The 15,510-nt window shown below is 39.8% G+C and overlaps 1 protein-coding gene across 1 annotated transcript in view; it reads right to left on the reverse strand.

The window, feature by feature from the left end:
• Positions 1 to 9,419: 9,419 nt before the first annotated feature.
• Positions 9,420 to 15,510, reverse strand: part of LOC135473924 (carbonic anhydrase-related protein 10-like) — a 30,244-nt gene continuing 24,153 nt past the window's right edge. Inside the window, exons 9-10 of the mRNA XM_064753865.1 lie at positions 11,901 to 11,940; positions 9,420 to 10,257 (exon numbers count right to left, since the gene is read on the reverse strand). Coding sequence (XP_064609935.1) covers positions 10,235 to 10,257; positions 11,901 to 11,940 — 63 coding nt within the window. The 3' untranslated portion in view covers positions 9,420 to 10,234. The remainder of the gene's footprint in view (positions 10,258 to 11,900; positions 11,941 to 15,510) is intronic.

Raw genomic sequence — 15,510 nt, forward strand, 5'->3', positions numbered from 1 at the left:
TGAAGTCATGTGTTTACGTAAGCGTTTGACAGTATGAAAAGAAAAGAAAAAAACCCATTACGACATAGCCAATTTCTCGGTAAAATTTTAAGCAAGCGACATGCACACTTGACTGAAGTCGTTTATTATTCATTCCTTCGCGAACGATCTAATGAAAACAGCTGTGCTGACGTGTTTTAAATGCCAGCACCCTGTATTAAATACGAACGCATGTCATGATTCAGCGTTTTGCGTCAAGTGGCCTTCGATCTGCTTTTTTAGTTCACTGGGGCACATCAGTACGAGAACCCAGTCGTCACTGTTCTGGTTTTAATCACCGCTTACTGTAATCTTTGTATAATCTTTGTATAATGTATTAGAACGCATCTCCTGCTTCGTTTAAGTTATATGTGGTGCACCAGACTTGGTCGTTAAAGCTTGCTGTTGTCGTTGTCGTCGTCATCGTCGCTATAATGTCGGTTTGGCTCTATTTGCTAGACCAATCCAGAAAGCTAGACCAATCCAGCACCAATCGTAAAACAGAAATAAACACGAACATGAGAGTAAAACACTAATTCAATAAATAATTAAAATCAGTGCTGGGTTAAGCGCCTTTAATTTGAACTCTCGGGTAGTATAATATTCTCCTTTTGCAGAATTTGATTGGTGAAATTCTATAGTCAGAACATCTTCATCTTCACAGAGGATAGTCAGGCGAGCAGATGTAGCTCCAAGGACTCCGAGAATTGTGCTCCGCGGGTGTTTAAACTGGACATTTATCAACTTTATCTATTTGCAGAACTGCTAAATGAGTGTGCAACATTTTGCACTTGATGCATCTTCTCCGTTAGCTACAAGTTGTCTGAGATTCCTCAAAACACACACAGTGCGAAGGATATCATGAAACTAACGTACATACAGATGTTGTTATTATGTTTATATGCTGCTTGTATGTCTTGAAATACATCGCAATGAAATTGTAGGGACCATACGAACACGTGTAGGCCTACCGGTACAAAGAGGCAGTGAACAGTGAGTGAGAAACTCCCCACGGTAACACTGAAGTGTTTGTATGTTACTTCACGAACAGCAGAACAAGATAATCTTTACTTGAAAACCGCAGCGTGTCATAAGAAATGACCCATTATACTGGTATATCGATGTGAAAAGCCTTTCCCTAGTGTCTCATTGCAGGAATGGTTACCCGGATTTTGATCCAGGAAACAAGGTAGCCTAGCTACATGGCATGTGATTTTGAGATGATTTTTGTCACTGTTTCATCGTTTAATAGTGTTCATGATTTTTTTTTACCGGCTGCCTGTGTGGCATATTCCCAATCTCAATGACTTCCGGGTTTAGTTTATGACAGTTCAGTCCATCTATATATATGTATAGTTCAGTGTAACGACAGGGCGACGTTTTTTGGTAAGCTTACTTTCTGAGCACACAATTGGCTTAAGGCAACAACACGTATCTTGTTTTCATCCAAGGAGCTCAACCGTTTTTATGCCAATTCAGGCTCATTGATTATTTTCTTCCTTCACATCGCTCTCAGTCTAAACTGGCAATGAGAGCAAACCTTTGAGCATATTAATGTCCTTCTGATTAATGTGGACAAAGTGTACCTATAATTCTTGCTTGTGATTTTCCTTAATCTTCATCCATCTCTCATTTCATTTTCCAGACAAGAATGTCCGCCACTCCACCATGCCAGGGAAGGTAACACAAAGGTCTCTGAACAAATAGACGGTTATTTGAGATCTGATTTATAGGGCAGTGATTCTAAGCCAATGAATGCACCCTGTACAAAGGCCAAGGGAAACAAATTTCATTTAAATTTCTGGGAGGGGAAGGCAGGTTACAAGATCAAACATAACTGAAAACGGAGTAGCGATGAGATCGATGCGTGTCAATCATGTTTTAGCACCGCTGTAATAATTCCATTGTGTGAACGAACTAATTTGTAAGGCGTTCACGCTCCAAAGGCCCTATCATAGATCAATAGCAAGGGAACTGTCAAAGGCTGAATCGGGCTAATTTAATACATTCACTTGACTTTGCACCAAGGAGGTTATTCTAATAGACCATTAAGAGATCCCTTTTCCGGTCTCATCTAAACAAACAGCTCCTGTGCTTCTCCGCTGTACTTGGTACATGCACAATGGAATGTCTCGTTCTACCTTAAAGAAGACCAATAACTTATTGTCGACGTTATTATATCGTGAGTAGACATTCAGACACGTCTATTTGAACAAAGAAAAACACAACACCAACCAGGTCATGGATGCCAAAAAAGAACACTTCGCTTCCACTGGCTTTTACTAAGATGGATTGATTTATTCCTAACCATTTCATGCTCTTAGGTGTATATATTTTTTGCTATTTTTCGTGATTTTTGTTTTGTTTTGTATATCTTTAAATGGTGAGATAATCTCCGCTTGCTTGAGTATCTCCCAAGATACAGAAAATGCCTCCTCCCTGAAGACCTTGCGCCGTATCCAGACCCGATCCGGCAGGAAGAGCTGTTTTCAGGTATACCTGAATTTTGCTTTGTTTTGGCGTTACAGTTCAAATACATCAGTCCAAGGCTAAGCAAAAGATAACTTGCTTCTCATTTTCTAATTGCTGAACGCTTTATTTTCTCTTCATTTCGATCTTGGGGATTTGTTAATCGATCCGTGTGTATAGCCGACGTCTGAATGACTGTTTCTAGGGAACTGTGCACTTAATTAAGTCTGAGTGCCGACAGAAATTTAGTCGCAATAATTACACACTTAAAATATGACGCAATCCAGGGAGATTTGCAGCCTTATGTATAACCTTTTAATTTAATTCGCAGATAACCGGTCCTCAAACTTGTGTGTGGCATAATTAGTCTGTAATCAAGCAGTCTGTCCCCAAGATTTAACAATGAGATTTGAAATATTGCGTAATCTACATCTGTATAGTGATACAGACGTTTTGCGGAGTACCATTCGTGCTTAAGCTTGCTTTGTTTTGTGTGTACAAATGGTTGAAATGACGGTAACTCTAAAGACTGCTTCTTGTTCATGTCACTGGAGTGTATTTTTGTCGACTGAATGCATCAACCAGAACGGACTATAATCGCTTGCCTTAAGCGGCAAAGTAATCCGGCCAACATTAACAAAATTAAAGCTGTTAATTTCGAAGAAACATGTTTTTTTTAGATAACACACGTGTTTGATCCTCTTTCGTCCAATTAAATGTCGAATTATAAGAGTACGCGGGCTTCTTGTGCCAAACTTCTTGTTGTATTGAGAAAGTAGCAGATGCTGATACAGTCGCGGGTAAAGCATAATGTATTCCAAGCCGTTCATAGTAGCAGTTGCCATCAGCAGAATATTGCAGAAATCGAAAAAATAAAATACGGATGACAGCTGATGGTAAATTAGGCAAAATATGGATCAGGTAAATTCGCCTCGTAGTCTACTGTAAGGCTTATCAGTGATCACGAAAGGCATGCAGGTGGTCAAGGAAGCATAGCGGTGAGCAAGAAAGGCATAGCAGTGAGCAAGAAAGGCATAGTAGTGAGCAAGAAAGGCATAACAGTGATTACAAACTCCGCATTAATAATCACGAAAGGTATATGGTTCATCAACAAAGGCAGGGTAAGTGATAACGAAAAGCATATTGACTGTCGCGCATTAGAAGGACTTCAGAGATTAGAAAAGGTACATGAAAGTTTACAAAATGAATACCTGTGGCCACGAAAGATATATCAGTGATTGTGAAATGTATAGCAGTCTAAAATTGACTACAAAAGCAGTGACTACAAAAGATCTGTCAATGTTTCGGAAAATACGGTATATCATTGGGTTGGCAGGGCGGATTGATGATTAGGGAATATAAAAGACTACAGCATAGAGTGTAAAGCCCGAACAAGGACGAGTGTGGTATTTGTCAAGTGGTTACACGTAGCGAAATTCAAATTTTATCAAATTTTCTCAGTTAGGGCTTTATTCTATATATTCATGTAAATACTCATGTAGTAGCAAATCACATGCCTCCTATATGGCTTATGCAGAATAACCTGTAGGTTTAAAAAAAGGACAGTGATGTTAATTGCTATATTTCAGACGTCACAGGAAAAGGAAAGTACTGTCAGCGGTTGTGACAGGCGTATCAGTAATTATATGAAAGGCATATGGGTGGTCATAAAAGGTATAAGAGGCTGGAATACCTTTTCAGTGATATAGAAGTGCATATCCGGAACTCAGATCTGATTCAGATCAGATACTGAAACTTTTACTGAAAAATTCATAAGGCCAAATGGTTGCTCGATGAAGTGTCGCTTGCTTCCGTCAAGAGAGCTAGAAAACAAAATGGCTGTATCGACCTGTTTCTGAGATGTGGTAGCCAAGATTATTTATTTATTTAAATATGTGTTTGGTGTTTTACGCTGTGTACATGAATATTTCACATCGGGCCTATGCGACGGCGGTCATTATGGGAGGAAATCAGACAGAGCCCGGGGAACCCACGACCATCCGCAGGTTGCTGCAGATCTTCCTACTTTGATAGCCAAGAATAGGCCATAAGAGTAGCCTTGTACCTTGTTCGGGAACAATCGTCAGTTTTCATCAAGCCTAAACAAGCATGAGGTGTGGAGTATATAGGATTTAGAATTGTCTGGAAGTTATCGATGATTGTTTGTCACTTTTGCGCAAAATTTATGCACACTTTGCTGTAAACTGTACGTTTACAAACCAGGTATTATGTTCTACAGGCGTGGTTCATCAAGTCCAAATGTTTCTGTATATCAAAGAGATGAATCGCTCTGGCATTACGACAAGGCTACATGTCCATATGTATTCACCTGCAGTGAGGGTGTCTGCCGCGTATCTTCCTTTACGAATATGGTAATTAGCGGTACTGAGTTTGCCTCAAAGGAGAAGATCTCTCAAGGGGAGGTTAACAATACCATTCACGTGTCTAGATACTTCAATTGCACTAATGCTCGAGACGTGTAATTGATTTTGGTGATCTCTATTTTTAAGGGAAATTGGACAAAAATCGTCGGGCTTAAGTCCAAAAGAGAGCCCAAGTCTTAAGAAGATTCTGATTATAGTGGGGGTTTTGTGCGTCACACTAAAATCGTTACATTCTGTAATTACGGGCTGTTCTTCATTCAAATCGCGAGGTGCCTTTTACAGCAAGCGTTCAGTCCATTTAGATAGCCCAGCCATAGAGAAGAAATCCCAGAAGACCTTTTTTCCAGATTTGACATGTAATCAATTTTAGATATGGACCTGCCTTATTCTGGAATGATGGAATTAAGAAACGTCAGGCAGATTTGACTATCTTTGTCACATTAGAGAGTGAAATGACGAGCATTTTGCGAAGCCCAAGGTCGAAGCAAGGTCATTTAGAAAAGGCAATCTTTGGTACGGTAATAAACTAACATTGCTAAGACACCCATGATTACAGATGCACGGGTCACGTCTTGTTCTACCTTATACATGAGAATTCAGCATTTATAGCAGATTCTTTTACTTTAGTCTTGAACATTTTCTGTACAATACACATGTTGCGGTATACTGATAACCTGAAAGACGCAGTAGCCTGTTCAATATAACTGTTCAGAAATTGTTTCCTTTTTAATCGAATATGATACATGACTCATTGCATAGGCGCTCAACTCCAACAACCCAGTATTTCATATCTGTAAGCTCGCTGCTCAACAATGTGCGTGGAGAGCTTGAGACAGTACACAACATCTTGCACACATTAGAATGTTCAGTGCACAGATACTTTAGTCAGCACACTTAAATTGTCTCAGAGCCCCAACTTTAAAACGGCGGATGTGTTCTATGTAGCTTAACGTTGGAAAGGGAGTTGAAATTCTGTTGAGTAAAAGTTTTATTCCCCAAACTTTTGGGACATCCGCGAAGTGTGTCTCATGTTTATTTGATTCTTTATCTAGGCTGTAATGAATGTATTAGGGTATAGCGTAGTATATAGCATATATAGTGTTTCTCAATTCTATCAAGTGGTACCAACAGTCGTGTGTCTAACTTGTCCTCTGCTGACTCTCATTCAAGGAAATCGATGTGCCCGTTGTAAAGCACCATCCAAAACCACTATTATGTCACCAGAAAAATCATCTGACACGCTCTCTTCTGACATAATCCTCCACGTGTCTCAGTGCACTATTTACTTAATAATACATTATTTTTAATGCTTGTACTGTACTTCAGTAGCACATGTACATGTGGGGATATGAATATTCATGTGATCTGACTATCTCTGTTATGCTTATTCATGGGAGAAATGACCAAGCAGATTTGCAGGAGGTAACTCGCCATATCCCTCCATCCAAGTCGTGAGGAAACTTCGTTAACTTTGTCTGCGTTGCGTTATGTTCCCTGTCAAAGACATGTGCGTTCAACGGCAATATGTCTTTCCCCATCATCAGTGGTATTATTTGTAGCTTTATCTGATGCAGACCAACACATGAACTCGCCACGAGCTCCGCGGAGCGCTGGTTTACCCGAATCTATCATACGTGAATCTTTGGTTGTTCCCAGAGTGGACTGTCCTGAGGGGATGAATTTCCTTACACGGCCAGTGCTGGAGTGTAAGTGATAGCATTAAGCTTTATACTTATAGCTAGCAGATTTCCACATCTCACCGACATTTCCTTACACAATGGATACAAAGGGTAACGGTCATTAGCTTATATGAAATCAGCAATGCCAGCCTACACTGCTTAGGAAACCCATTACCCAACGCAAACAGTCCACCGTGGACGAGGAGGAAAGGCGGAGATAAGTATTAAGTGGTACACATCATCAAGCAATTATGGTAAATGCTGTCTGGCGGATGACTTATTTTTGTATAGCTCGGGGAAAGCTCTGTTGTCTTATCAGCTTGTATATAGTTGCTGTTTACGAAGACAATAAAATTTGTATAATTATATAAATGGTGGAGATTTAAAGTCGCTATCATCATGCTCTTCCGTTATCTATGGGCGGAAAATACCGTTTTGTTTAATTAAACATCTTGCTGATCCTACTAGATTCCATAGGTACCCCCATCCAGTTGCAATCATCCTGATATCAACATTCAGACATATTTATACTGTAAAACCCAATAACCAATCATTCGTGCAGCTATAGTTCATCAAATCATATTTAAACTGATACCTCGTCCCACGGTTATTATCTCGATGACTGCCAATTTACCTGTCTTTTCGCTGCTGCTGAAAAAGTATTTGTTTTTCCCGTACGGACGTTTAACCTTATAGCCCTATATTCAAAATAATAGAATAGGTACTTGTGGCATGATTAAACTGATACTTTTCCTGGAGCTCCGTTGGCTGCACAAATGTTAGTCCAACTTAACATGGAGAGTTCGCGTTACTTAACTTGAACCCTGTACGAGTCTATGAAACCGAGAGGACTGCCGGAGGTCCCTGAGGTCGAATATTAGTCGATCATTTCCTTCAGTTGTATCGATTTCACTGCTGAAGAATATGTCTATCGATAGCCAGTGAAGACGACGTGTATTGCTATGTACATCATCATATAGCTATGTGTTCATGTTGTCTGCTTATATATGTATGGATATAAGGTTTTGGTACAAACTGCTTGGCAGCGAAGGTACCAACTAACCTTTACCTTTGGTGTGTTTTTTCCCCCGCAGAGTGCCAATCAAGCCTGATCACTACAACATCCTTTGATGTTGTGCGTCTATAAATACAACTATAAACCAAAGTAGTGAGGCGTGAAACGATCTTTGCTAGAAACCTTTCTACAACAGTGACATCGGCCAGAGATCAAACGTTGTATTTCTCATATAATTAACAGGTAATGTGACACCGGGTATTGTGGAGACACGGCAAACAGCCGCTTACTACCGGTCGCCGCCGCAATGTCCGCTCACTGATTAATAGACGTCTTTGCTTCACCTCGACAGGAAAACATAGTGTCAATAGACTTATAATGTGTCTGAATCAAGTGTCATGTCTGCTGTTGACAGAGATAGATGTACTTCAGTGAAGCAGCAGTGTACAAATTATGGCGATGCAAACGTCCAGCTACCATAACCGCACTTTCTGGGTTTGATCGAATGGGCGCTTCAGGAATCTTGCTAGTTCATGCAGGTTTAAACAAGACCCTCTCGCAAATTCACATGTTTTAGCCGCGTTAGTTTACCAGAACCACCACTGTACCTCCCGTAAACCTTGGCGAACTTGTAAAAATTCTGAAATGCTGATTCGGCTTATAATCCAGATAACGTTTTCGAGTGCACATCAGAACTCATGCGCTGTAAAGGGCACACGTAGGACAAACCCAAGCATTTCATACCTATGCTACAATACTGAATATTTCACAAAGAGCTCAATTTTAATTTCGTATTTATTTGATTAGTGTTTTACGCCGTACTCAAGAATATTTCATTTATGCCACAGAGGCCAGCATTATTGTGTGGAAAACCGGGTATAGTCCGGGGGAAACCCATGACCATCCGCAGTCTAGTTTTTTTTTTTTTTTTTTTTTGTTTAAAGTTTCTGACATGAAACTATGCTGAGGTTCATGCAAAGTGTGAGCTGTCACAATTTTATCATATAAAATGCACGATATTTTCTGAACTGGATGTGACCACTGAGGGCTGGTTACATGGCTTTTTGGGTTAGCCACGTGAGTATCTTAGTCCCGCAGCACAGAAATCCCGATCATACGCACCACGCCGCTACCTCAATTCCGGCGATGACGTTATGCCGCAAGCTAGACCATTATACTCGATAATTTTCTGTATGACGATTCACGCGAATTCTGATGCACACAACTGGGGCATCGTCCCACAGAAAAACACCAGCTGCTCCTAGCTAAGATTTTTTTTACGTCTACATCTATCGGTGATATACTTATTTATACCAGAGTGTCCGTTCGTCATGACAGGCTTGGATGTACTATCATGAACTGAACGGTATAGGATGAAATAATACAGAATATAATAAAATGCTTTGCCATACTCGTGTTTCATAGGAAAAATCGCATGCAAGCTTCATGTACATGAAAGCCTACTTTACGATATTGGTATTTCATAGGATGAACTGCACAGAAGATGAACACCCTTTGTGGATACACGAGTCACAAAATCAGAAGGAAATACGACTGTTATGTAACGCTCCTGAAAATACTTGTACCACACGGCAGACAAAGTATTCACGGGTACCGGGGTAGTAAATTTTATTCCGCTATGGCAAGAGAGAAAAACAAATACGAAACATAACGTTTTATTTCGAAATAAGGAACTGTAAGCAACACATCTATTCAGATCGACTTAGCAGTGGATTTCAATGTCAACAAGCTGGTGTAATTTTACTTTATATATATATATAGATATATATGTAAGACACTATGCTTCCAAACTTAAAGAGGTTTGAAATGTATTTACATTACGTAATGGCCTAATCCAACGTGTGACGTAAAGAGAAGAGAATACTTAGAACACACGGAGCAAATACCAATGTACTGGATTCTCTCCCTTGCATATACACTTACTTGTACAATTAGAAGGACAGAAAAACTTCAAAACATCTTATACACAAATACCAGAAAATGTTTGTAATACGGTATTGGGACAATGATGAAAATGTTCGGCTATATTCAGGGTTAGATCTTTGACCTTCCCAGAAAGTCTCTGTCTTCCAAAGATTTGCTTGTTTACATTTATTAACACGCGTTCCATTTTAAATTCATTCCATACATTCCCATGCATGACGGTTATTCGTCCGAACAAATACGACAGAAATGTCTCCCAGTCATATGTTACCATAAGCATCTCAAAGTACGTGACGTGCCTCAAACATCAGTTCCAATCAGAAATTGCTTGTGTATACTATGTTGCAATTATTGCATAGGGTCACACACTTCTTAAGATAAACTGCCCCCTGTTTGTTACACGTGTACTTCATTTGAAGGGGGATATATCTTCGTCCGTCGGGAGAACTTTCATTCCTTCCCATCCATTCAGAGTGGTGAGAATCGCACTCTGTGGGTCGAATATTCCCTTAGCGACATCCTGCCGGATAATTAGTTTATTTCTACATCACCCTTCCAGAGAGGGTCCTGGCCTGCGTTTAGAAGCGAACAGTACCGGCTTTGGTGGGAGTCGTTAGAGCTATTCAGAAATGTCGACGGTAGGAGGAAGTTGTGAGGACTCTTGCTGGAAGACTGCTAATCCTTTGGTAACTAGAGGAGAGCGCAGCGTTAACATTCGCGTGTCGTCACGTCAGGAAACGCTCATTGACTGCAAATCAAAATGTAGAGTGAATTATACATGAGAATTCTATATAAAACAATCTGAAAGCTCTGGAGAAAAATATCATAATCTCTCTGCAAAAAAATAAATAAATAAATAAATTAATAAAAACGTACTGAAGTCTGTTAAATATACAGAGTGCCTTAAAGAATTTATACAGAATTTTTTCAAACCGGGAATCTGTATTGCCGAAATCAGTGGTGTGATGAAGTATTTAGATGGACGCATTATGAAGGAGAAATTCGTGTAGGAATCAGGGGTGTAGCGTCATCGATTTTAAAAAGAGCCTGTTTCGACGGTTTTGAGGACTGCCTAAAGACTCAAGGAAGTATAGATATATTTGACTTTCACTTCGGCTGGAAAGCAAGAAAAATGACCACGTTTTAATTATTTACGATATAACTTTTGTTTTTAAGTAGAAGAATATTTTCTTTCATAAAATATAATATTATAGATTAGATGGTGTTTTGCGTGCACTGTTTTTTAGAATGTAACAGACTCTTGGTAAATGGTCGTAAGATATATCCCATTCTTCCACAGATAATAGCGATTACACTCTGTACAGAACACACAGATATAACGTAAAGTCATTTAACCAAAAGTGTGTAACTGTGGATTACATTCGGTTAAAAGGTAATAAGCTTATAGTGCATGACATCACTAAAGAAAACAATATATACTATAACTATAGCTGATGCACGATGTCCATTTGTCCGTATCTATGCACTGTAGCATCCATCTATGACATTTTCTTGTAAAGCTCGGTGAAGTTAACCCGAGATTCCGCCACAACTTTCAACCGAAGTTACGACGTCAACCATACATCAGTTTCCATGCCGCTGATTACCATAATCCTCCAACCGTTTCGGATAAATGTTATGTTTTGAATGCAGCTTATGCATACCTTATTATGATTTCATCATTAGAAACAGCACACCGTTCCAGACTGAGCGTAGTAATTCAACATGCCAAGTCTATTCATCACAGACAGTTGGCTAGATCCAGCCACTTTGTTGTTTCACAAGGAGCGCAATTATTTGTCTGTGTAGACAGAATATCACCTTCAACATCATACATCTTACAGCCCACGCATTCCTCTCTACGTTCGCTTTACATCACTGCCACCACTAACAAAATTTATACAGAAATCTTGAAGAACGCCGAAGTCACTGAGGTCACGGCGATGTGGCAGGAAGAGATGTTAGAAAACACAAAAACTCTCCCCCTTTGTTTTTAATAATACTTTATACACAGGCATTTTCTAAAGTGTGTACATGATTCTAGCCAACAACTGAAAGAAGTTTGTTGCTGAATGCTGATTAATTAGTTCTGCGCGAGGATACCAGCGATGAGGCTAAGAGTAAACAAATTTATGTGGATCGCACCTGCGGCAAAGGTCAGTCTGTCGGTGACAGTGATGTAAAGCGAGCGTATACAGAGAGCAGCACTTGAGCTGAAAGGGGTATGTCTCAACATATACTTTAGTAAGCATACTATAACCATTCAGATACGTTGCAGAATTATAGACAACAGCAAAGTGTACACTTTAAGTTTGACACGTAATCTATCTTACGCTTAAAGAAGATTGGATTAAGGAATCATGACTCTGCATCTGTTATCAGAATTCTTACCTTCGTAGGAAAAAGTCCTTTTTCGTCTGCATTCGGGTGACTGCAAACAAAAAATAAGAGTTATTTTTAATCTAGTAATGTTTAATTTGCGAAGGTCGCGTACTATTATACAGCGTATATTGGCATTAATACGCATTGGTCATTTTCTCTCTTTCCGACTCAATATAATCCCTTGGCTAAGAGTCATTTCCCTCGCTTATCGCTAGTCGACACTTCCTCTACCTGTTCCATAATGCTCAGAGACATCGATTTACCCTTATACACCGATATATGTGTTAACACATTCCCGCAGGTTAAGAGGTCTTCGCTGCGGTTACGCGTGGATATAATACACAGTATACCGTAATCCTCTGTATCCCACAAGACAAATACAATGTAACAAGGTGATGTCATGGCGTATGCGCCTTAAATGCACCACAGCTCTCTTCTGATGAATGGAACGACTCCGTAATCGATTGATTGATATGTAGGGAAAGTGATTGATTGAGCCAAGTCCACAGCTACATCCGTCACATTAACAATGTAACAGATGGCTCCATCTGGCTAAGGCAACTAATCCAGTAGTAGGCCACTGGAATGCTCAAAAACAAATGACGGACGACCTTATCGCATGTAGACTAGTGAAACTGAGGTACTGCATTACTGGATGAAGTTATTGCTGTATACTGCCCAATATCTTGATTGTTCAATACAAACTTGGGCATGTACCTGTGGCAATCTAAAACTGTATATACAGTTACGATTGTGGTCATAGTTGCTATAATATGAACTGTACATATGCCAGAATATTTAAATTTCGAAAGATGCATCGGACCTGACAAAATGTGTGTATTTTAGAAACAGTTTAGTTATCACTGGTATGTGACAGGACTCATCTAATTGTCTGGTGTGAGGTTTTCTAGCTGCTTATCCTAAATACCAGTATACTGCCAGAGAATTGATTGAGCCCGTGACTGCCAGCTGTGGAATTCTTAATGAATAATTTAAAAGCGTAACATAACAAATATAGGTATCACGACTTCTATATTTGTTCGATGGCATTATAATTATCATTTATTTATTTAATTATTCGCTTGTTGTTTAAAACTGTATACTCAGATGTTTACACTGATACATTGGCGATCAGATTTTGGATGGAGGAAACCGGAATGCCCGAAGTAAACCATCGACTATTTTTCAACTTATATCAACGAACATTGCCACCTGTGACACGCTATATTTGTGGAAAACAAGTGGTTTTCAACGCATGTAAGACTACACAAAGTCCAAACCAGCGTCGACGACAGCCTGCTGTCACAAACGCCCCACGAGCACTGAGTGCGGGGCAATCCAAAAATTCCATGTCTAAAGCAATCCTGTTGAATTTATTGTTCCTGAGAATGAAAGCAGTCTGGCTCTTAGTGGTCACTATCGAAATATCAACAGTAATGTTTCCAGCCCTAACAGTAAATTGTGCGATGTCATTATGAAGCAAAAAACGAGGCAAGGGACTCGTATATTTATAAACGCGTCAAGAGTCTAAGATGTTGAGGGTAAGATGAATTAACGTTCAATATGACGCACACCTGCTCTATGGTGATTTACAAGTCCAACGAATAACGTCGTCGACATCGATTTCATTTGAAACGCCGAAGGAAATCAGTGGTTGTCCTAACATGACATCTTTTTTCAAATACATCACAGAGAAGTGTTCTTACAGACAGGATGGTTTCTGCTCAGTGCTTATATCTTCAACAAAACCTTCGCCACTCGGGCCATTCATCAGCCAACAGCGGTCAACGCAATGGCCTGGCGCAACCACACTTTATAAGGAATCGTCCGCTTGTTCGCAATTCCTCTTTGGTCAAATACATCTTACTACTTAAATACCCTTTACAGTTTGGCTATTCCGCTTGTTCGCTACTTCTCATAATATATCTTATAACTATACCAATTGTTTCCAATTACTCTCTGTACAGCTCAGCACAACTACCTATACACCTCAGCTATGAAGTTTGTTCGCAACTACCCTTCACACATCTTTGCCACTACGCTTGTTCGCAAACATCCCTTATACAACAACCATGTCGCTTGTTCGCAAGTGCGGTCAAACAGCTTACCCCACACCGCCTGTTCGCAGCTGCCCTTCATAAAGCTTAGCTACAACGCGTGTTCGCAACCAAGACTTATACAACCTTTGTACCGTTAACCGTTCATTCGCAACCAAAGTTTATACCTCTTAGCTTATACCGCCTGTTCGTAATTATACCCTTCATGAAGCTTGAAGTCAATTAGACACATGTGGACAGTGCCGAGATTTCCTCTTAGCACAAGATCAGTATATTCCTTTTCTTCACGGACCACAGACTGCTGGGAGGCGACCAGTCTGAAAATAACAGACATGACAGGAAAATCCAAGACAAAGAGAAACGACTTGGGATTCGGCAGATGTTGCATTGTGTTGTGCGTCTTGCCATAAATTCCGCCGAAAGTATGCGGTCGATTTAGCAGGAATAGCCACTAAAAAAAAGGTACAAATCAGTTCACTCCAGAAGAAAAAGGCGGCCTGCTTAAGTTGTGCAAAGAAATGCATTATCGGGACTCTAATGTATTTTGAACAGATAAAGAAGCTGGAATAAACACATCGAGTTTGTGCAATAACAAATCTGTATACACCTGTAGAAATATCCCATTCCCGAATTTCCTGTTCTTTGCTCTTTTACTCACGAGGGTACGTCATTTATTTTGCAACACTGAATGCCCTAGTGCTGACGACAACATTCATTGTAGAGGAATTAATGCTCATATACTCAATAGACCAATGCACCCTTTGTATAATGTGTAATGCTTATCAGACGGCGACATTTAAAGTGATGGTAAATACTATTACCACCAAAATACTTATTGCACAGGAAATGACACTCACGTATGCCTATGCACTAGACGACAACATTTATGGTACAGGGATGTGTCCACACTGCATTATCAAGTCGTGTATCGAAAATGACCCCTTGTAAAAACCTCGACGTGCAAGAGACATAATGAATGTCGCAAATTGTCGAAAAAAAAGAAAAACGCACAATTTACCATAACTGCGTTTTTGGTTTGTTGCTTTGTATGATTAAGGTCAGCCGGTCAATTTTAATTACCACATGATTATTTAATAAATGATTAGGGCATCATATGAAAAATTTTGGATATGGCTCACACAAATTCCAAAAGAATTCCAAAACTCATAAAATTTCAATCCGTCATTCATTTTCCTATAAATAACCAGCCCTTTTGAAGTTAGATCTCACGCCTGCACTCTTCATGTTCACGTTCGAATTGACTGCTTCCGCATGCCGGTTTAAGCACGAATTGTCATTGACGTCAGGCAGCGTGGTGGGAGTCTGATATCGCATGCATGTGGGGATTAAATCGAGCTTTACTTAAAAGCTAATACACTGACTGCACAATCACGTTGACATCTGTACCCACGAGGTTTGATGTGATTTGATGTGGGATAAGAGCGGATTACGGCTTTGGGATGTATTGTACAGACAGCAAAATGTCATAATGTTAGAACCAATTTTCTCTACCAGAATTAAAATACTTTTAATAATATGACATATCTCCATTCAGGACCCCG

Source organism: Liolophura sinensis, chromosome 8, assembly GCF_032854445.1.
Source record: "Liolophura sinensis isolate JHLJ2023 chromosome 8, CUHK_Ljap_v2, whole genome shotgun sequence".
Taxonomy (NCBI): Eukaryota; Metazoa; Mollusca; class Polyplacophora; order Chitonida; family Chitonidae; genus Liolophura; species Liolophura sinensis.